This window comes from Marmota flaviventris, chromosome 1, assembly GCF_047511675.1.
Source record: "Marmota flaviventris isolate mMarFla1 chromosome 1, mMarFla1.hap1, whole genome shotgun sequence".
Classification (NCBI taxonomy): domain Eukaryota; kingdom Metazoa; phylum Chordata; class Mammalia; order Rodentia; family Sciuridae; genus Marmota; species Marmota flaviventris.
In genome coordinates this window covers 114867429-114888457 of record NC_092498.1, presented here as the reverse complement: position 1 = coordinate 114888457, position 21029 = coordinate 114867429, and the positions used below count along the sequence as shown (strand labels likewise).

The following is a 21029-nucleotide window of genomic DNA, read 5'->3' as shown; positions in this document are numbered from 1 at the left end:
TTTTATAGAAAAGGCCTGTCAAATAGTGACAATGGGAAAGATCACACAGAAAATGAGAAATTCAAACATAACCAATTATAAAATCCTATAGGCTTCACAGGTGGCTGTCACTTGCTGCCTGTAATATGAAAAGGGCTGCATACATGACTAGCACCCACCAAGCTTATGCAACTTCCTCACAGTCAGGAGCAGTCCCCAAAGACAGACAAAGGATATCCACCAACATATTACCAACAGCAAACACTGCCCACAGGGCTGGGCATACAGCTCAGCACACAGCACTTGCCGGTGCAAGGCCTGGGTTGATACCCAGCATCGCAAGTCCATGCATGCCCCCAACGTGTGTGCGCGCGCTCTCTCTCTCTCTCTCTCTCTCTCTCTCTCTCTCTCTCTCCCTCCCTCCCTCCCTCCCTCCTCCAAGTAGCTGGGGGTGTAGCTTGGTGATGGAGCACTTGCCTAGAAAATGCTATTAACAAATGGAAAAATCAGTTACCAGTCTTCAAAGAAATGCAAACAAAATGATCATTTGTTTTGACTGGAGCCTTCTATAAGGAGAGGAGCTTCACCACAAAAGGTTTTCAGGAGCTTCACCACAAAAGGTTTTCACACATACTAGACTCAAATCTTGACATCGCTGAGAAGCTCCAAGATGACCTGGGCTATTACTGGCTTCTCTGAATTTCTCACGAATTAGTGGGGTTCACATTACCTACTGTGCAGGTGCTGAGAAGGTTCAATCAGACAGTATCTGTAATGGACTCAGCACACTGTGCAGTACAATGAGAGCACAAATAATGGTAGTCAACAATTTTAACTATGATTTGCCATGAAGCAAATCACACCTTTACTCATTTAAATCATCCAATAACAATGTGAGGTATTTCATCACTTCAGATAATCAGCATGTAAGAGGCTAAATATCTATAAATCAAAACTATATCCTCCAACTTTCAAGCACTATAAACACATATTTCCACATAGCTGTTTCTCTGAGAACTTTGAAATAAAACTTAGTTTCTTCAACTAAAAGAATAAACTCAGAAGACCTGGCATCCAGCAAGGACTTCTGGCCTATAATAAAATTAAGCAGCCGGCCAGAGCTATTCTTCTGTTGAATTTTGGAGGTTAAGCAAGGTAAATGGCGAGAAACACACCAGCCAGAGAGCTAAGCGCCAACAGAAGAGGCAGTGCAGACAACCCTCCTTGGAGCCCTTAGATTTCAGGCTCAAGGTACTTCAAACAGGTGCACAGCTTGGGGCTTTCACCTATTCTGTCTGGCACATTAACTCAGGAAAAGAAAAACTAATGTACTATTACATATGACAGTTCAACTGAGATTCCAAGGGCATAAAGAGGTTTACATGTGCCGTCACGGACTTCAAAGATAATAACAGAGCACTAACTCTTTGATCACTGATTCTTTTCAAATCGTGGGATGATTCAAACTTAAGAAATACAAAGCCAGGATAACTGAACATAGTATTACCTTAAAAGTCCAAGAACATCTAGTACAAAAATCTCACACTGCTGAAGAGCTAAAATCAATAGCCCTTTAAATATGGGTGAGACTTAACCAAAGTATACTGCAGCACATACAATTAACCAAAGGCAAGCTACGAAATTACCAGTCTGTCTGAGAGTGGGACAAATACCTATCAGTAATCCAGCTGGTCAACTTAGAAAAGACAGACCAAAACCAGCTATGAAACACATAGCCACCTAGCTCAGAAACACTTTTAACTTCCCTAGAGTGGCCAATAGTGACAATCTTTAAATAGTCATAAAATGTTCTAAAATTTGTTGACCCAAATAGAAAAACAAAGTGGCAGCCATTACACAGGCTGTCAAGAACCACATCTACAAGAGGTGGCACTACTTCTCCATCTGGGTCCCAACTGCCCACTCTACTCTCCAGGACCACCCTCTCCCCCATGTGAATTCCAACAATTCATTTTTTGTTAGTTTCTTTTGATTTATTTAATAAGGTCCAAATCTTTGAGCTGGTTTTGTTTCAAATTTACTGTCTCTTCTACATGTAACATAAGAACATTGACACTGCTCCTAATGAATCCAAGGAACTGGCTGACCTTGGGGGACATGCACAAATGAAGTAAATAAGATTCTACTTTAAAGAGCAGCAATTGTCAATAATGGCAACCTTGAGGGTTTCGAACAAGGCAATTCAGGTGTGCCATTTATATATAATTAAAAGCATGTACATCATTTTTCATCAGGAGATCACTTTAATAAAATGCAGGAAATGCTGCTTAGGGGGCCTCAGAAAAGGGAAAATACTGAATGAATTTACAAAATGAGCTAGGCCTTCAAAATAGAGCACAGGAAAAGGACATTCCTTCATATGTTCTTCCCAAACTATTCATGAAATGCTATTCTCCCACAACTAGCCAATGTTCCCAACTTGACTTCAAGGTAACTTCGACCAGATCTCAGCTGTTAAGGTAAGAACTACCCACAGCAGAATGCTCAAAGCTCGACGGTCCCTCCTCCTCCCCACTCTAAATGCACTTTAAAGATGTTTAATTTCATGGTAAAATCCTACCACAGAATCTTATTCAATTATGTTGAAAGGATTAAGATTAAAGTATTAAGATCTCAGGGCTGGGAATGGTGGCACACAAGGCTGAGGCAGGAAGATGGCAAGTTCAAAGCCAGCCTCAGCAAGTTAGCAGGGACCTAAGCAATTTAACAAGACCCCCTCTCTAATTAAAATATTAAAAAGGATTGAGGATATGGCTCAGTGGTTAAGCACCCCTGGATTCAATCCCTGGTACCTAAATTAATAAATAAATACATAAAATAACAATAAATCTCACCTTAATAATGGTTGTAAAGCTGTTTGTTTTAAAGCAAGGCAACTTTGTTACAGCAGTATAGGAAAAGAAAGGTTTAAAAGACACATAACAAATCACTATCATGTAACTTCTGATCTTGAAGTATTCCTTTTTAAGTTCTGATTCCTGAGATAAATATTTTGGCAAATCATTTCAAACAGCATTTTTCCCTTGAAAAATTTATATCTACCTATAAATAGCCTAACCACTGAAAAGTTCTATTTCTTATCCTCCGTCCTATGGGAAGAATTAAGACCAAATTACTATGCCATAAATAAAACAATTAATCTTTCACTTTGTAATCTACTGAAAGAGATCTTAAACACACTGAGCATGTCACTTATTTACCCATACAAGTGTTTACTGAGTGTGCACGGTGCCGGGAGCTATGCCAATACGGCTGAATAAACAGGGACCAGTCCTTACCTTCCAGGGAAGGAGGCAGAAAACAAACTCTAGACAACAAAAGGCAAAGAGAACTATCAGTCTCCTGCAGTGCAGTGAGATGAGGAAGAGTCAGCAAGGGAGGGCCCTCCGAAGGAGTGACGGGACAATGATCACCAGAGGGAACGGATGCAGAAAAAAAAAATGGCCAATCCTATGATAGCATAAGACTTGGCCTGCTAGAGCCACTGAGGCCTCTAGCATGGCTGCACTGTGGTGACCAAAAGAGCGGAGACAAGATGAAGATGAGGCTGGCTAATGAGGTGGGAAGCCGGCAGATCACATGGGGCCCAGCCCACCTGATGGCCCAGAGTCTGGATTCTGTTCTCTGTAAGGTGGGAAGCCAGTGATGACACCAAGAAGGGAAATGACACAACCTGCTTTTAAGTTCTGAGATCCTTCTGGATTTGTGAGGAACATTAATTAGAACAAGCAAGAATGAATGGTGGTCAAAATTAACTCAAAATGGATAACAACCTAAAAGTAAATGGAAAATAAAATTCTTCCAAAAAAACCATAGATGTAAATCTTCATAACCTCTGGAATAAGTAATATTTATAATTGACACCAAAACATGAACAATAAAAGATAAAAAATAAAAAATAAAGTGAACTTCATCAAAATTAAAAACATTTAAAGCTTTTAAAGATACTGTCAAGGATGGGGTTGTGGCTCAATGGCAGAGCGCTTGCCTAGTACGTGTGAGGGACTGGGTTCAATCCTAGGCACCTAATAATAAATAAAATAATAAAATAAATAAATAGAATAATAAAAGAAATACATAAAATAGAGGTATTGTGTCCATCTGTTACGAAAAAGTAAAAATAAAAAGATACTGTCAAAGAAGTGAAAGACACCCCATAAAATAGAGGAAAGAAAACTACAAATCCTATATCCATTAGATATTAGTATCCAGAATATATAAAGAACTCTTACAATTCAGAAACAAAGAAACTCAAGTCAAACACAGGACAAAGATTTCAACAGAGAGTTCTTCAAAGACATACAAATAACCAAAGTGCACAAAGATGATGCCCAATATCATTAATCATGAGGAAAATGCAACTCAAACCAAGTAAGGTACCATTTCTCCTCCCTCCCCCCGCCAAACAGAGGGCTATAATCACACAGATAATAACAAGTATTGGTGAGGTTATGGAGAAAATGGAATCTTGTATCCTCCTGGTGGGAATGTAAAATGGTGCAGCTGCTTTGGAAAACAGTTTGGCAGTTCCTCAAAAGGTCAACCATACTTATATGACCATCTTATGACCCTACAACTCCACTTGCTGGTTCTCTACCCTGGAGAAATGAAAACACGTTCACACAAAAAACTATGTCCAGGGCTGGGGCTGGGGCTGAGAGGTTGAGCACTTGCCTGGCATGTGTGAGGCCCTGGGTTCAATTTTCAGCACTGCATATAAATACACAAACAAAATAAAGGTCCATCAACATGTAAAATAATAATTTTAAAAAACTTATGTACAAATATTCACAGCATTCTTCAGAATAGACAAAAAGTAGAAACAACCCAGATGTCCAACACAAACAAAATGTGGTATTTTTACACAATGGAATATTATTGGCAACAAAAACGGTAGCACTGATATATGCTTTAACATGGATGAGCCTCAACAGTGTGCTAAGGAGAAGAAGCTGACCACAAAAGGCACCTCTGTGGACAGGGACTGGGGCCAGGAGCCGGAGGAAGGGGTAATAGACAGTGCCTACAAACGGCAACAGGGTTTCTTTTTCTTTTTAGAGTGTAGAAGATATTCTCAGATCAGATAGAAATGGTAGTTAGACAATTCTGCGAACACCACTGAGCCCCCCTTTGAAAGGATGAGTTTTATGGCAGTAAATTATCTCTATATTTTTAAAAACCCAAATGAAAACAAGCAAACTGGATGTCTACACAGCAGTCTGGAGACGAATGGAGGGGTTGAGAGAGAGGTGACGGTGACGGTGACTTATGTGTGTCAGACCAGCAATGGAGATGGAGGAAGAAGAAAAAAAGAGTGCATAAGGGAAAAAAAAGAAAAATGGTTTAAAATCTGAATTTGTGGAAAAGGAATAAATGGAGATTAAAAAACAAAAACAAGAAAGTATCTTTCACCTAATAAGAGAAGAATAGTAATGAAAAAGGAGATAAACCATAAAGAGGAAAGAACATAATTCAGAAAATATTTCTGATGTTCTTCTGGAATAGAATTACTCTCGATTCAGAAAACTTCCCACTGTGTGACACATGAAGAGACCCAACTACATACAAAGAAAAAAAATGACATGCCCACAATGACTGACGTTTGACTCAGGAATGAATTGATTATTTATTGACTCGTTACTTGTACAATACGTCCTCTGAATGTGAAGCATCGTCCACATTTATATTTTCTGGCAACTTAAACTTCTCCTTTTTAAACATAACTTAAGTTCCTGGAAAATGATTACTTTTTGCTTACAAAAATGAACTCTTACCTTGAATAACATGAAATTTTAAAATGATTTTCAACAAAACCCTTGCTGTTTTAACTTCTGGAAAACAGGGCCATTCTGGAGCTGACAAAACTTTACAATCTATCATCCAGGACTGACTGACGGTGGTGATGGCATAATGCTTACAAGAACTGAAAAAGAACAAAGCTTTCCCCAAGAAGTGACAAACAAACTAACAAAAAGAACAAAAAGGGCAGATCAGTGTGTTTGAACAATGAAGTCTTGGGACAGCTGAGCTTTCTCTCTTAACCATTTCAAAAGCTACAACACATTTCGTTGTTCTGCTTCAAATTTCTTTGCCTAGCCAGGTGTGTTGGTGCACGCCTGTAATCCCAGAAACTCCAGAGGCTGAAGCAGGAGGATCACAAGTTCAAGGCCAGTCTCAACAATTTAGCAAAGCCATAAGCAATTTAGGAAGTCCTGTCTCAAAATAAAAAATAAAAAAAGGACTAGAGATGTGGCTCAGCAGTTAAGCATCCCGGCTCAATCCCTGGTCAAAAAAAAAAAAAAAAACTTTGCCCACTAAATTGCCTTCCTTCACCATCACCTACTATAGAAAGTCTGTACTAAATAAGGAAAGATACTCAACACTGTCGTAGAAAATGAGGTCCAAGACAAATAATGGAAATATATGACCAGGTGTCAAAATGAGTGAAAGGAACAAAAAGTGATGAGTTGAGGGAAGAAAGGTTAATATAGCACATGAATAGAATTCAAGAGGCCAAATGCCTCTGCACACAAAAAGGCCCAACATTAAAAAAAAAAAAAGTGTGAAGGACTGAACAAACAGAGACTGGGGGAGGCAAGTGGCACTGAACAACTGACAGGTCACTTCCAGAGGACAGCAAAGAGACTGACCTGCTTAGAAATAAGGATTTTTGTTCTGAATGGAGGTGTAACAACTAAGGTCACATGAATAATTCTGACGACCTTGCTAAGTTTACTTTGGAGGACTTTAGACTTAAAGGCTTATGAGAAATGAGATATGGTGGAACCTGAGATTCCAGAAGAATTGCTCCATGGAGCCCCACGGCACTCACTTCAGGAATGGGAAAATATGCAGACTCTCCCTGGGGATCAGAAGCAAAGCAAAGCAAAATGGTTAAGAGGGCAGGCTCCAGATCACAGCTGAGGTTCCCGTCCTCTGTCTGCTACCAAAACAGCAGTGAGATGGGGCCAGTGATGAAGTTTCTGGGAAAACAGACTTATAAAATGTCCCTTGCCGAGTCACTACTTTGGAGTTAGATACCTTGTGCCAAGAGTGTTTCTCAATCATCTGGTTGAGATCAAGTATACACACTTTACCAAGTAGTGTTCTGCTAGTGGAAAAGCACACTAGCCAGGGAATTCGGAGACTTTGGTTATTATGAGTAAAGTGAATCTCAGAATTTCAAGCACCTCAAGTGTAAAATGAGGTGCCGATAGCCTCAGCCAAACTGTGAAATGTCACTGATGATGTTACATGGGACAGTGCACACAGTGTGGGTCAACTAATGGGATCAATACTGGGAAAGAAACACATCCTGAAGACACAAACCTTAACTCTCCCAGGAAGAGAGCTCCATTAAGTCTCCAGAGAGGGCGGGTGCACCTTTAGAACGCTAACCTCATGCCCCTGAGGAAACTAAGGGGATGTGCCACCAGCCTTGCCCTGGGTCAGGGTTTTCTTGCAGTACAGCAAAGGCCTCAGCTCCTATTGCTAAATTAGGTGTTCTGAAATGAGACAGAAATTTGTCCTTCCACAATATAGTTGTCCTGTGTCCAATGTGCCTTCAATGTGAACTTAGGAATTTGAGTACCAGCATCTGATAGTCCTGGCCCCAACAGCCATCCTCCCTCTCAGGCTGACCACCAATCCCTGACTTGTCTTATCAATGGGTAGGATGCTGGCCCTTTCTCATTCTTACCTGAGTGGATGCTCCCTTCCCTGTCCTGTCTCCCACCTCTCTGTAACTCCATGCTCAGCGCCACCTGTGCCACACAGTCTCACCACCCAATCTGTTCCCCTGTTCCTTTTCATGGGAGACCTGGGTTCTGGTCTTGTTGTCAGGCACCCAAGACTGCCACTTCAATCAAAAAAAAATCACCATCTTGCCACTTATTGGCAATGTGACTGTGGGTAAACATGTGCCTTGGTGTCTGTCTTCTTGAGATAGCCTTTTTCACAGGACCATAATGATGGGTAGGAAGCAAGTGTGGGGAAAGGGTAAAACTAAAGGGTGCTTGGAATTGAAGAAGCTGTTCCAAAAGCCCAAGTGTGCAGGCAGGCTGGCCTCCAGTGAGCCAAGACTTTATTTAATCCACTAAAAGCCTAAAAGGAATTTTGAACCTCAGGCCCAAATAAGCTCTTAAGTAAGAATATCTTACTGACCATATTTATAGGCCTCTTCAACTAGACAGAGTTATTATTTATGGCTGTAGTGCTACCTAAATCAGATTTTCAGAAGTGGTATTTAACGCTTTCTCTTTCTCATAAAAAAAAAAAATCACAAAAGAGTAAGAATGTTTTTAAATCATCCACATCCTACAATCAACCGATAATCTTTCTTTTCATCTTAATAAATCTTTCTAGGCTTTTTTCAGATTAGTTTTTTAAAAATGTGAAACGTATTATATATACGTGCATTATTTAGCAAATGACCATATGATAATGTGGCAAGCATTTCCAACAATCAAACTCTTAATATTTCAACCAGAGGATATCAGGAATCTGTTTCAACCTATCCTATTTAAATGGAACACTGATTTTAAAAGGTCTCACAGCCGGGTGCACTGCTGCATGGCCTGCTATCCCAGTGCTTGCGAGGCTGAGAAAAGAGGATGGCAAGTTCAAAGCCAGTCCCAGCCACTTAGTGAGGCCCTAAGCAACTTAGTGAGACTCTATCTCAAAGTAAAAAAAAAGGGCTGGGGACGTGGCTCAGTGGTAAAGCACACCTGGGTTCAATCCCTGTTATCACAACAAAACAAAACAAAAGAACATCACAGACTAATAGAGAGCTTATATATTAAACTTTTTGGTTCATTTTACAATTACCAGAAAGAGTCCAACATTTATAAAAGGAACTCTAATGTGTCAATAGAAATCAATTAATGGGTGAATTAAAACTTTAGAAAAGTAAAGCTAAGTATGTGTAAGCAACACTATCATCATTAATCATCATTAAACTGTGCCATATGGAATACCCAAATATTCTGTCAAGTGACACTGCTTTAGATATTTGTTGCTAACAAATTTAAAGACACCATAAGTCAATCTCTGGATAACTGATTGATCAGTCACCAACTTCATTATTTCTCAGGTCAAACCTGCAACAGAAACAAAGAAATGCTGTATTCTATCAGAAAATAATGATAAAATTTAAGATCTATAAAGTGATAGCCTATTTTATGTTCATGCATCATCATAAACCAATCTGTAGAGTTAAACTGAGAAAATAAGAAAAATACTAATCACCACAGCTCATCCACACTGCATGGAACTCTACGAAACAGGAGCATAATTTACTGGACTATGAAGAAAATAAAAGCAAGAAGAAAGCAGAAATTGCCTCCTGCTCTTAATAACCTGGGAGATGACTGACAGAAGGGACTTTTAAAAGCCACTACTCATCTTTGGCTCTTGGGTGCCTTTGGCTCTGACATGCCTTTCTATTTTAAAATATTTATAGCAAAGATAGAGATTAGACTGCCAAATTTAGGAAAATGTGCAAAAGAACTTGGATAAACCAAAACAACAATGGACAGTCAAGTTATACGAGAAATCCAACTGGTCAGTTACCACGAAGACTTTCACTCTCACTATGAAGAGATTCAAACTTAAATAAGAGGCTAATTTCTGTGTATAAAATTGGTAAAAATTTAAGAATAATAATATGAAAAATGAACAGTAGCAAACTCTTGGAAGGGCAATTTGGCAGTAATGTCAAAATTTACAATGAGTATGCCCTCCCAGAAATCCAACTTTCACAAATTTCTCTTAGACAATAGTAATCTAAGACATAAGACTTATGTACAACGAGGTTCACTCAACAGAAACATCATTTTTAAGAGACAAAAAGTAATACCTAAAAGACTCTGTAACATAAAGAATGGTTACGTAAACTATGGCATGCCCATGCTAAAAAATGTTACTCGACTTTAAAAAGAATCACAGGGATATGAAATAAAAACATGGAGAATGTCTGTTTATGACCTGTTATTACACAAAAAATAAAGCAAACCGTCCAGTATGAATCTTCTCATTTTAGCAGAAAACTAAAGCTGATAAAAATTATACACATACACACGCTTATTTTTAAAAATATCTTTAAGTACAGAAAAAATGATCTAGAAAGATAAACCCTTAAACCATTCACTGCTAGTGTTCTTCTCTGTGGGTATGGATATTTGATACAAGGGCTAGGGACCAAGTTGTCTTAAAGTTCTCTTTGTTGTTTGAATTTTTGTTATAAACAAACGAAAATGTTTTTACAACTTAAAAATAACCAATAAGGAAGAAATTCTCTCAAGAAATTAAAATGCAACACATTGTCACATTGAAATAAGAAATGTACCTCAGCATGTCTTCTAGTAAGATAGGTAGTTTTTACATAAGCTGGGTACTTATGGCCTACTGACTTAATGACTGAGCAGCGAAGATGAATACTCCACTTACCTTTTCAGGTGATATATTTTGTGTGTATACTGTCCCTTTTCTCCATCCTTCTCATAAGGTTCATTCTTTAAGACTTCAATTCCTTCTCCACCACCAGTCTCATTCTTACTAGCTTCTGCAACAGAGTACAGCTGCCCAACCTGATACTAAAATGTAAAAGAGCACAGATTTTCACTAAAAAACACAGAAATGTCCTGTAGTAAAACCTTAATAGAGAAGACAGAGAAAAGTATATCCAAACCATGCAGCACATGATCTACATGAAAATACAACCCAAGCTGGAAATTAGTGTTTAAAAAAAGACAAACAGCAGGTGATCATATAGCTTTCAGTATTTATATATTTTATAGGATTTCCATTATTCAAAAAATGCCAGTTATAAATATTTTGTGGCTTTAATACATACTATCCATTTATGCAGAAAATTTCTTGACACTCTGTTCAACTTTTGAAAAAAAATTTTTTTTTGTATGTTCCAAAGCATTTTTACTTCTATTGTATCACATTTAACTTCATAAAATTCTGAGGAAAGTATGGCAGGAACATAATTGTCACTGTGTCAATTAAAGCTGAGCAACCAGAATACTGTTCTCAATAAAAAGGAGGGTACAAAGTTTAATAACAAACACGTGAAGAGTCAAAGTACAATGGGGGTCCAAATTTTAGAACTGTTTTTTTTTTTTTTTTCCTCATGACTTACGTATGCCATCCCAATTTGGCCCTTGCTCAACTAAACAGTACTGGATACCCGGAATCGGAACTTTAAAACAAAGTCTTTGAGTAAACAGGAACTGCTTTAAAAATATCATAAATATACGAGTATTACCATAAAAGGCAGTAACTTGCTGACAAGTTTTTCATTAGTGAACCTCAATTCTCAGTGACCTGCACCTACATTTGTGAGGAAACAGCACTGTCCTCTGTCACTATCAATTCCCATAAGCAACAAAAAGCAAAGTTCTCATGGTTTAACTTGTTCTAGTGATGAAGCCACAGCACCAAACCAGCTCCAATCTCTTTTCAAATCTGATAAAACTTTTTCCTTCCAATGAAAACAGCTTAAAGAAGCATTTTTTCTTTATATTATCAAAGTAAAGGCACAAAAATCTACCTCCAAGAACTCATAATCCAAAATTAAAATTTGATTTAAGGAAATAAGAGTCACTGTAAACTGAAAATATTAGTATCTAAAAAGCTTGTGGGGATACGGGCTGGGATTGTGGCTCAGCAGCAGAGCGCTTGCCTAGCACATGCGAGGCCCTGGGTTTGATCCTCAGCACCACATAAAAGAAATAAATAAAATAAAGGTATTGTGTCCAACTACAACTATTTAAAAAAGAAAAAAGAAAGCTTGTGGGGATAGGATGCTATCTTGCAAATTAATTTAAAACACACACACACAATCTTACTCAATTTGGAAGGGTTTAGGAAGCTGGAACCAAACAAATTTCTTATATGGTCCAAAAATAAGTGTCTAGGGACTTTAGACTGCAAAGGGGCTGTTACAACACTAGGGTTAGTCTAGTCACACCACAATCCTTAAGTCCTTCAGAATGTACTTTTCGACACTGTCATATACATAAACAGGACAAAAATGATTCAACCAAAAGGTAAATTTGGTCTTGATCAACACAGAGTAAAAAAATTCACATAGAGACAACTAAATAACCATATCCAAAAAAAGTGATTGATGTACTGATAAATTGTGGCATGCTACTAGGCCTTCCTCTTGTTCTTATTTTAAGAATGATTTCAACTGGGCATGGTGGAGCACACCTGTAATCCCAGTTGCTCAGGAGACTGAGGCAGGAGGATCGTGAGTTCAAAGTCAGCCTGAGCAATGGCAAGGTGATTAGCAACTTGTGAGATCCTGTCTCTAAAGAAAATACAAAATAGGACTGTGGATATGGCTCAGTAGTTGAGTGGCCCTGGGTTCAACCCCCGGTACCAAATAATGATAACAACAATTATTATTATTATTTCAGTAGAGACAAGAGACATGCTTATTAAATCTGAACATAACAAAAGGCTATGAGTAGTGTGGGTGACAATACCAAGACTCAGAAAGATTTCAACAAACTGATTCAACCAGCTGAAACAACAACAAAAAAAGCCAATAAAAACAAATGTCAAGCTGCACATTTAAGTTCAAAACAATCAACTGTGCAAATAAACAGGGGTCCTGACTTGTCTCGACTGTGTTGTAACACAGTGAGACGTCAAGCACTACTAGGACCCACAAAGCTGTGCTCATGTCTACATCACTCAGGACCAGAAGGCTACTGGCTACTCTTTTTCAGTTCCTGCGTTTCCCCCCATCTTCTGTCAGCTGTCACCTCTTAGGTTATCAGTTTATTTTGTCCCACTTCCAATTCACTGCTTCTAATCTTCTGACAGCTCTAGGAAAACCAGACAAGTAAGCAGGAACTGTTTGCAAGTAACAGAAGGCCCCGGGGAGTTTTATGAGGCCTGCTACTCATATCTTCACTTAACAGACAGCTTTTTCTTTTTTCATCATTTCTGGCTCTACTACAGGTGGCTGCAACTGCAGGACACAGTTCCTCTATAGGTGATCTATTTCTATGGCACACACAAATCAAGAAAGATGATAAGCTGTCCCAGTCAGATGTTGGTCAGACTGTGTCTGGAACACTGTTTTCAGTTCAAGGAAACAACTATGACACAGCAATGTGACCTGTTGGGGAGGAAGCCTAGAGGTCTCGTTATATTAGGCCAAATAAATGTGCTGGGATGTTTAACCTTATGACCTTTGAAACTGGAACAAAAAGTCTTGGCAGGTAGCGGGGTTGGCAGGAGAGCCACCATCAGGAAATCTGAAGGGTTACTACAAGCAGAACAGAGCAGACTCTATATCCAATCCCAAGTGGGGTGAAGTGTGAACAACAGTCAGACATTAAGGGAAAGCAGATTTTGGCTTAAAGAAAAGACAAATGTTTTAAAATGCCCAACAGTAAAGCAGTTGCTTTTATAGGAGCCAGCTACTTAACCTGAAAAGCTCTTCAGTTGAGGCTGGAACCTCATTTCCCTGGGATGGTGTAGAAAGAATCCCTGCACTGGTTAGACTCTATTCTTTTGGGGGACTGAACTGAAGGCACTTTACCATGATGCTACATCCCCAACCCTTTCCTAAATATTTTGAGACAAGATCTAGCTTAGTTGCTTAGGGCCTCTCCAAAATGCTGAGGATGGACTTGAACTTGCCATCCTCCTACCTCAGCCTCCTGAGAAGCTGGGATTTTATTCTTCACACTCTGCAAAAACAAGGCAGTAGAACAGAAATTTGTTTGCAACTGATTATATATAATATACCACAACTCATATTTTATTACAAAACTGGAATTAAAAAAAAAAGAACACTACCAAGAAATGAGTTTAGATAAACACATCAAAGTAAATTATACCAATAATTTTCAGAAGAAAGACTTACCTCCTGAACAGAACATGGCAAAACCACACGGCTAAAATAACAAAAGAAAAAAATATGTATTACGCTTTAATGGCTTTAAACACAGATCTCTAAGATTTAAAAAAATCTTTTACTTTAAATCCAATGATACAATAGATAGGACTCTTAAATCTGAAAATAAAATTATGTCATTTATCTAAGAGAGTTTTTGCAATTCCCACAACCCTAAATAAAGGTTTCTAAACTACAGAAAAAAAGCTCCCTCCCCTGAATCCCAATGATCATTTGTACTAAGTGTCCTCAATGTTCCAGGACCCCAAAGATGCAGTTGCAGCAATTCTTACAAGTAAAATTAAACAAGAAAAAAAAAAACTCATCATTGAAAATTGCAGGGTACAGAATGTATTATCTGCCCTCATGAAATTTTTAGATGGTTTCATCGACCATCTATATGCTGTGCATTTTGTTTTTACGACACTTCTCAAAGAATATGTATTTTGAATTTTATAAAAAATGTTTCCAGAAACTGTTTCTTTAGTACCCAATTGTTCAAGTGTCATCAGGTAAAAATAAGTAAGGAATCCTTTCAAATTAACACACACACACCAAAAAAAAAAAAAAAAAGAAAGAAAAAGAAAAAAAACTCTTTTATTAAGGAAACTATCTTAAACTTTATAATTACAATAATTTTTTCCAGGGTAGACTCAATAAGGTTGATAGATGTTTAATCCTGTCCAAGAATTTTCTATTGGACATACTAAAATGATATCCTTATAACTCCATTTTACCTATAATACAGTATTAAAGAATTATTTTTTTAAAATATTATGGTGTTATTATATGTCAGAATATTGCATTTTTTCTAAGTTTTTACAGAGATGCCTTATTTCCATCCTTAACCATTTCTACCATAAAATCTGAAAGCCAAAGTCCTCTTTGGAGATTGTCTCATAACACTGAGCTCCAAGACAGCAACTTCCTTTTTCCCTTACTTGGTTCTCCTTAGTCTTTTATTTAAAGTAAAAAAAAAAAAGCGGGAGGGGGGGGCAGAAAAACAACAACAACAACAAAAAAAACAACCTCACAGTCACCTCAATTGTCATTTACAGAAAATTCCCAATGGTTTTACTCATTCCAGTTTCTCCCCAACTGCAGTGTTTTTGCTCTTCTCCTCAAGTAAGTCAGTTTCTTGCTTACATTAGTGGCGATTTTTTTAACCTAGACATTCTCAGTTGGCTTTATTTTGCACAATGTGAAGAGGGTATTACTGTACCCTAGAATACTACATCTCGTTTTCATCCAGCAGCACCTCCATCTCCTCTCCACAGTCCCCTCAAACATTTGCCCTGAATGGTCACATCACCTTAATCTCCAACATGAACTGGACACGTCGCCTGTTATTTGCTCCCCTTGACTAAGGGTCACTTGTCACTCTTTCTTACTGATAATGGTGACTTAAAAACGATGACAATCTCAAAGTTACAATGGTCACTGGTTTCAATTCTCATCAAGAATAAACTTGCTCTAAGTCCCTCCATAGCTAAAAATCCCTAATCACCTTAGCTGTCCCCTCAGGGTACACACTCACTGCTCACTGTCTCAGTAAACAGGGCATAACTTGGGGGAGGAAAAGTTAGAAAGACAGAGGTGGGACATTTTCAGGGCTTGGAACACTATGGTAAGAATTAAATGAATTACAGGCAAAAAGGAGTCCTGGAAGGTTGTTCCAAGAGGTAAATGATGTAACTACAGAAGACCCAGGAGGTCATGGAGAGGTGGTTAAAAGCACTGAGGGTCAGGAGAATGAGGAATACAAGTCTTCTGGGAGGGTCTTCAAGTGTTACTAATAAAGACCTGAACCAAGGGGACTGTAGAGACAAAGGGACAGAGAGGAAAGAAAAATATTCCCTGTAGTCTCACAAAACCAAAAAGAAATCATAGTTGAGTGATTTCAACAAATATGCACTAGCGTGAAGATCCCCATTTTGTTTAGTAGCACTTTCAAAGAAATTTCTTTCACAAAACGAAAGTGATTAAGACATTCAGAGTGATGAGTCAAGAAACTTCTTCAAGATTTGCTTAGTAAAAAGTAAATGGGAAAAGGAACTGACAGGTTTTGATTTTCCATTATTATTCTAAAAGTAAAATTCAATTTTCAGAATAATTTGAAAATTTACAAACATCTCTGAAAATCCTTGTGAAATTCTTTACATTACGCTAATGGCAACTTCATCTACTGCGTTAGTAATAAATGGAAGGGAACTCACCCACGCTCAAAGTAATTTCTGACTTTTAAATTTTTATCAAAAATAGAGTTTTCTAGGACAACAAATATTTGCCAAAGTATTTTAGTTTACCAATGTCTTTATATAGGAATGACTAATTCACTCTCCTGACCAAAAACAATTTCAGAAAGATGACTGGAGAGTAGGAAGAATCATTTTTTCATTCAACCATATGAGTACTTAGACTATGCTAGGCCATATTCCATACTAGACACTGGGAATGTGTTTAAAAAAAAAAAAAAAAAACCTTAACTAAAGAAAAGTCTATAAAGAAAAGAAAAGGAAAAAAAAAACCCCTGGGAAAGACACACAAGAGAAATAAGAGAAGTAAACATCCAGAAGGGCAATGTACACCTTACGAAAAATAATCAGACTCGGGGCACACTTCAACTTTCGTTATTTCAGTGCATTTAAATTTTCATAGGGAAAGGAAACATTTGCAAAAAAGACTAGTGTGCAAATTCGCAGCAGGAACTACTTTCCATGAGCTATGTACTACTTACATAATTGTCAAAGGATCAACTGAAAACTTAAATTCACATTTTGGAGGGAGAAGGTAATTCCAACAAAAGAAAAAAAATGACTAGATATCTGACCTAAAAGCAGTTCTACAACTATCTATGGGGCTTGAACCGAGACAATTTCTTCCTGAATTATATCCTCAATTTGTCTTAATATCTGCTACTACTTACATCATATATTAAAATAACAAATGCATGATACATTGTTATAAGAAACTTGGAAGTTTTACATAAACCCAAAGTTCAGTATTATAAATGAGCTTTAATTAGAAAACGTCCCTCTACAACAAAAGACAAAAACATCTTTTCACAGAATCCTGTCACTGACAAAAGTTGTAGTTTTTCATCAATTCATGAAACAAGTGTTTGTTGAGCATCCACTATGTGCTAGGGATGGTTCAAGAATCAGGGGGTAGAAAAGTGGGGAAAATGGGCAAATCGGTGGACCTTACATGCATTAAGAATACACCTAGCGCTGTGGCTGTGGCTCAGTGGTAGAGCACCTGCCTAGTAAGTGTGAGGCACTGGGTCCGATCCTCAGCACCACATAAAAAGCAGAAGCATATTTCAGGCAGAACAAAAACCAACAGGTCTTCAACGGAGCTCATAGTTAGATCAGTGATGGAATCTTTTGAGGCTGGACTGGGCACAGACAGGAAAAGTAATCAATGGGACTACAACAAGGAAAAAAAATCAGATAAGGCCTTGCAGGCTGTTGCACAGACTTTTTGACTTTTATTCTGAAGAGACAGTGTGTCTTTGGGCGGTTTTAAGCAGGGAAGTGACATGAGTGACTTTTTAAAGATTGGACAATTAACGCTACAAGTAAGGTGTCTGGAGACAGTTAAATTACGTCAAAAAAATTTTTTAAAGAATTTGGAATGAAAACGTGAATTTGGGAAGAAAACAAAGAATGGGCCAAACTAAAAAATCCCAAGCTGTCCCAGAAAGGGAGGCTGAAGTCAGGAACCAGGTGTGACAGCTGAATACTGACAACCAGATTTTCTGCGATGTTAACAGACCCCGACAGTTGGGAAAAAAACTTAAGTTTTCAACAAAATCCCTTGGCCCTGCTGCACCCGACAACCCCTCCATTTGACAGTGCATGGGTCTAACGCCCCACCTTAACCCGTGAAGCAGGTGGGTCCCCTAGAGCCAACTCATCTAAAGACCTGGGGAGTGAGATTCCCGAGCAGGGAGGAAGCTCTCGGGCCAAGGCACCTAGCTGCCCGGCGGAGCACGGCTTATCGGGTCTAAGGGCTGCAGCAGAACTTCAAGCGCCAAGCTCCCGAAGGTAGGGATGCCTTCACCTGGCAATCGCATCTCCCGCGGGTAACAAACAGACTCCACCCCGGGCGACAAATCACTGTCAGACCACCGCGTCTTCCCCCACCCCCGGAAGCTGCGGCTCCGTCCCACCGGCGGGCCTGGGAACCGGCCCAGACACAGACCGGGGGTGGGGAGGGCCGGGGAAGAGGCGGGTCCCAGCGGAAACTCCCCGCCGCGCCTTCCCGAGCCACGCGCCGGGGCCCGCACGCCGCCGCCTGCGCCCGGGGAGGAAAAGGCGGCCGTGTTACCGCGGCAACGCCCGGAGGGCCTGGGGGGCGCGCCGCTGAAGGCCCAAGGGTGGGCCGGGGGCGCACGCCGGGGAGCGGGAGAGCGGCCGGGGAGCGGCCGGCCGGGAGCTCACTACGTCTTAGGAATATTTCGCAATTTCTCAGTCAATGAATCTCCCACAGTCGTCGTCCCAAACCTTCCTTCGCGCCCACCGATCCACTCACAATTCCTTAATCAGCACCATCTTCCCGGAACCCCTTCACAGCTGCCGCCGCTACCGCCGCCTCTGCCGCCACCGCCGCCGCTACCGCCTCTCAAGACGCATGCGCGGCCCCGCCTCCCTAGCCGCCGAGCCACTGCCGCGCCGGCGCGTCCACACCCTTCCGCCGCGACCCATTGCGTCAGCGCGCCAGTGGGGGGTTAGCTCCGCCCAGTTGCACGCCCCAAGGGGCGCACGAGGCCTCCCCTGCACCTACGCAGCGCGCTGGAGAGCCAATGCCTTCTATTGCGCCTGCGCGAGAGGCGGGCGCAAGCCGGCCTGCTTTCAGTGACTCCTCCCACCAGCGGCCGGCGCTCTAGGCACGTGTGCAGCCTACGGTTTCCGGTGAGTGTTTCAGTGGGTTCTCTGGAAGGCATTTTGCGACTGTTAGTGCTGTACTCTCCCTGCTCGTAGAGGATCCCCTCTTAGCTGCCCCTCACTTCCTCAGTCCTCCCTGCAGACTTCTGACGGGCTCTGGAAGCCGGCCTTGCGGGGTCTGCACCCTCCCGGTTCTGCCGACCTGGAGTCCGCAGGAGGCTGTTCCCGATGCCCAGAAACTCGCTGTCCTCGCAGGTCCTCGCAGGTCCTTGCCCCGACTGCTAGTCCCCCACAGAGGTAAACTAAACCAGTTTTACCGGCCTCACACAAGCATTAATTCAGCATTCCCCTTGTATGTAATTGTGGAGTAAATAGCTCCTTACAGTACAAATGCTAGTGGATTTACTGAGGCAAACCAAAAGATTCCTGAAATCACGCAGTGGGTGAAACCCTTACTGCACCAGTTGATACAACACAGCTCTGGTCAAAGAGCGTCCCCTAGAAAGTAAGGGTCCTTTATCTGGGGTCTGAAGACGTTTTAGTGAGGCTCCCAGGGAATTTGTGAACAGCCAAAATTCACATGCATGGTTTCATGTTTTTGCACACTTTACTAGGATCTATGGCTTCATTTGCTTTGTTTACTCAGCATTTTGTCTTCCCATTTTTCCCCCCCTTCTTCCCTTCCAGGATGATCTTCATTGAAAGTATTTCCACAAAAACTAGGAATATTTCCAAGAATGCTTTAATTTTATGGAACATAAAAGCGTAGAACATAATATTGTGCCACTATGAGAAAGGCAAGGTTGGTCTTTAGAGTAGAAAGACCTGGCCTGAATCTTGGCTCTTCCAACTCAAGGTACATGTGTCTCTCAGATGCTCAGTTGATGGGTCTGAAAAAGGAGACAGATCTGTGTACAACAGATTTGTTTAAAGGAATGAAGGGTGTGAAGCAAATAAAGTACCTTTGTTACACATTACCTGATGTATAATAGATGTTCAGTGAATGGGAACCTTTTTAAAAGTTTCCAGAGAGCGGGTGCAATAATTTAAATTAAGATGTAAACCCTGAACAGCAAGATGGCAGGATAGAGGAGGTCATGTTCCCGGCTGCTCTGTAGTGTGAAACCAAGAGAGCAGACAGACAGTTTCTCCACAAGGTGGGCAAATGAAAAGGGGAGGGGCTCTACTGGAATTTAAAACTGGACGTTCAAGGCAGACAGGGGTCACAGGAGGTTGGATATAATAAAATAAGGCAAAAATCCCTAACAGCACTGCCATGCCAGGCCAGAAGCAGAACCACTCAGAGCGGAACCCTCTGTGAGCACAGCGGAGAGATAAGGGAATTAAAGGAACCCGCATTTTGGGAGGCCTGAGGTGTGTCTGGACATGGACACAAGAGATCAAGGACATCGCCCAACAAACCTGAAAGATGTGCTGCATGATATTTGTTTGCGGGGAAAGAAACTGCCATCTCTCCAGACAGTGAGCAGAGGACAGGGAAGGAACCATTTTGCAGCCACATGCAGAGGCTGGCATTTGAGAGAGCTGATTGTTGGCAAACCCAAGTTTGGCCTGAAATAGAGGCCTGGTAAACACACACCACACGACACAGAGTGTGCTTACGTGACCAAGAAAATCAAAAGTGGAGAGACGTTTACACAGGGAACAACTGGTGGTGGAAACCCACCCAGTTCTACTGCTCCCTCTCCTATCTAGCTGCTTGCCAGACAGGCTGGGAGAGACGCATCTGGCCAGGAACTCAGAAGGGCTGGGGCAGGAGAGATTGTTTGGAGACTGAACCCAGGACCAGGAAACATGGGGTCTGAAGGTGATGTAGAGACTAAGAATTGGCGGAACCCATGTGAGATCCCGGGAGTGCAGTACTCCAACGTGGGCCACCAAGTACTGCGCACTGAGGTGCACTGATTTAAAATCTCCAGACTAATTGACATTTAGAAAAGAGCCTGCAGCCCACCTAAGACTAAATCCCCCTTCCAGGAATTCCGCCTATAGGATTACCTCTCTCACTCCAGCAATCCAGAGTTTTCAGCATCACACTCCAGATGACCCTATCTAAAACTGCTGAGAAGAGAAGCTGAGAATATTTTGAACTCCAAAAGAAAAAAATTCTTTTAACTTTTCATCAAGATTTTTTTCTTTTCCTTTTTTAAAAATTCTTTTCCTTTGTTTAATTATTATCTTAATGATACATGGAT

At 40.5% G+C, this 21029-nt stretch overlaps 1 protein-coding gene and 1 long non-coding RNA gene across 2 annotated transcripts in view; one reads left to right on the top strand and one right to left on the bottom strand.

The window, feature by feature from the left end:
* Positions 1 to 18563, bottom strand: part of Pitpnb (phosphatidylinositol transfer protein beta) — a 63903-nt gene extending 45340 nt beyond the window's left edge. Inside the window, exons 1-3 of the mRNA XM_027955874.2 lie at positions 18461 to 18563; positions 13895 to 13925; positions 10447 to 10592 (exon numbers count right to left, since the gene is read on the bottom strand). Of these exons, the coding sequence (XP_027811675.1) occupies positions 10447 to 10592; positions 13895 to 13925; positions 18461 to 18480 (197 nt within the window). The 5' untranslated portion in view covers positions 18481 to 18563. The remainder of the gene's footprint in view (positions 1 to 10446; positions 10593 to 13894; positions 13926 to 18460) is intronic.
* Positions 18564 to 18775: 212 nt separating this feature from the next.
* Positions 18776 to 19787, top strand: LOC139704748 (uncharacterized). Its single transcript, XR_011706733.1, has 2 exons — positions 18776 to 18840; positions 19501 to 19787. It is a non-coding gene; the product is annotated as an uncharacterized lncRNA (long non-coding RNA).
* The last annotated feature ends 1242 nt before the right edge of the window (positions 19788 to 21029 follow it).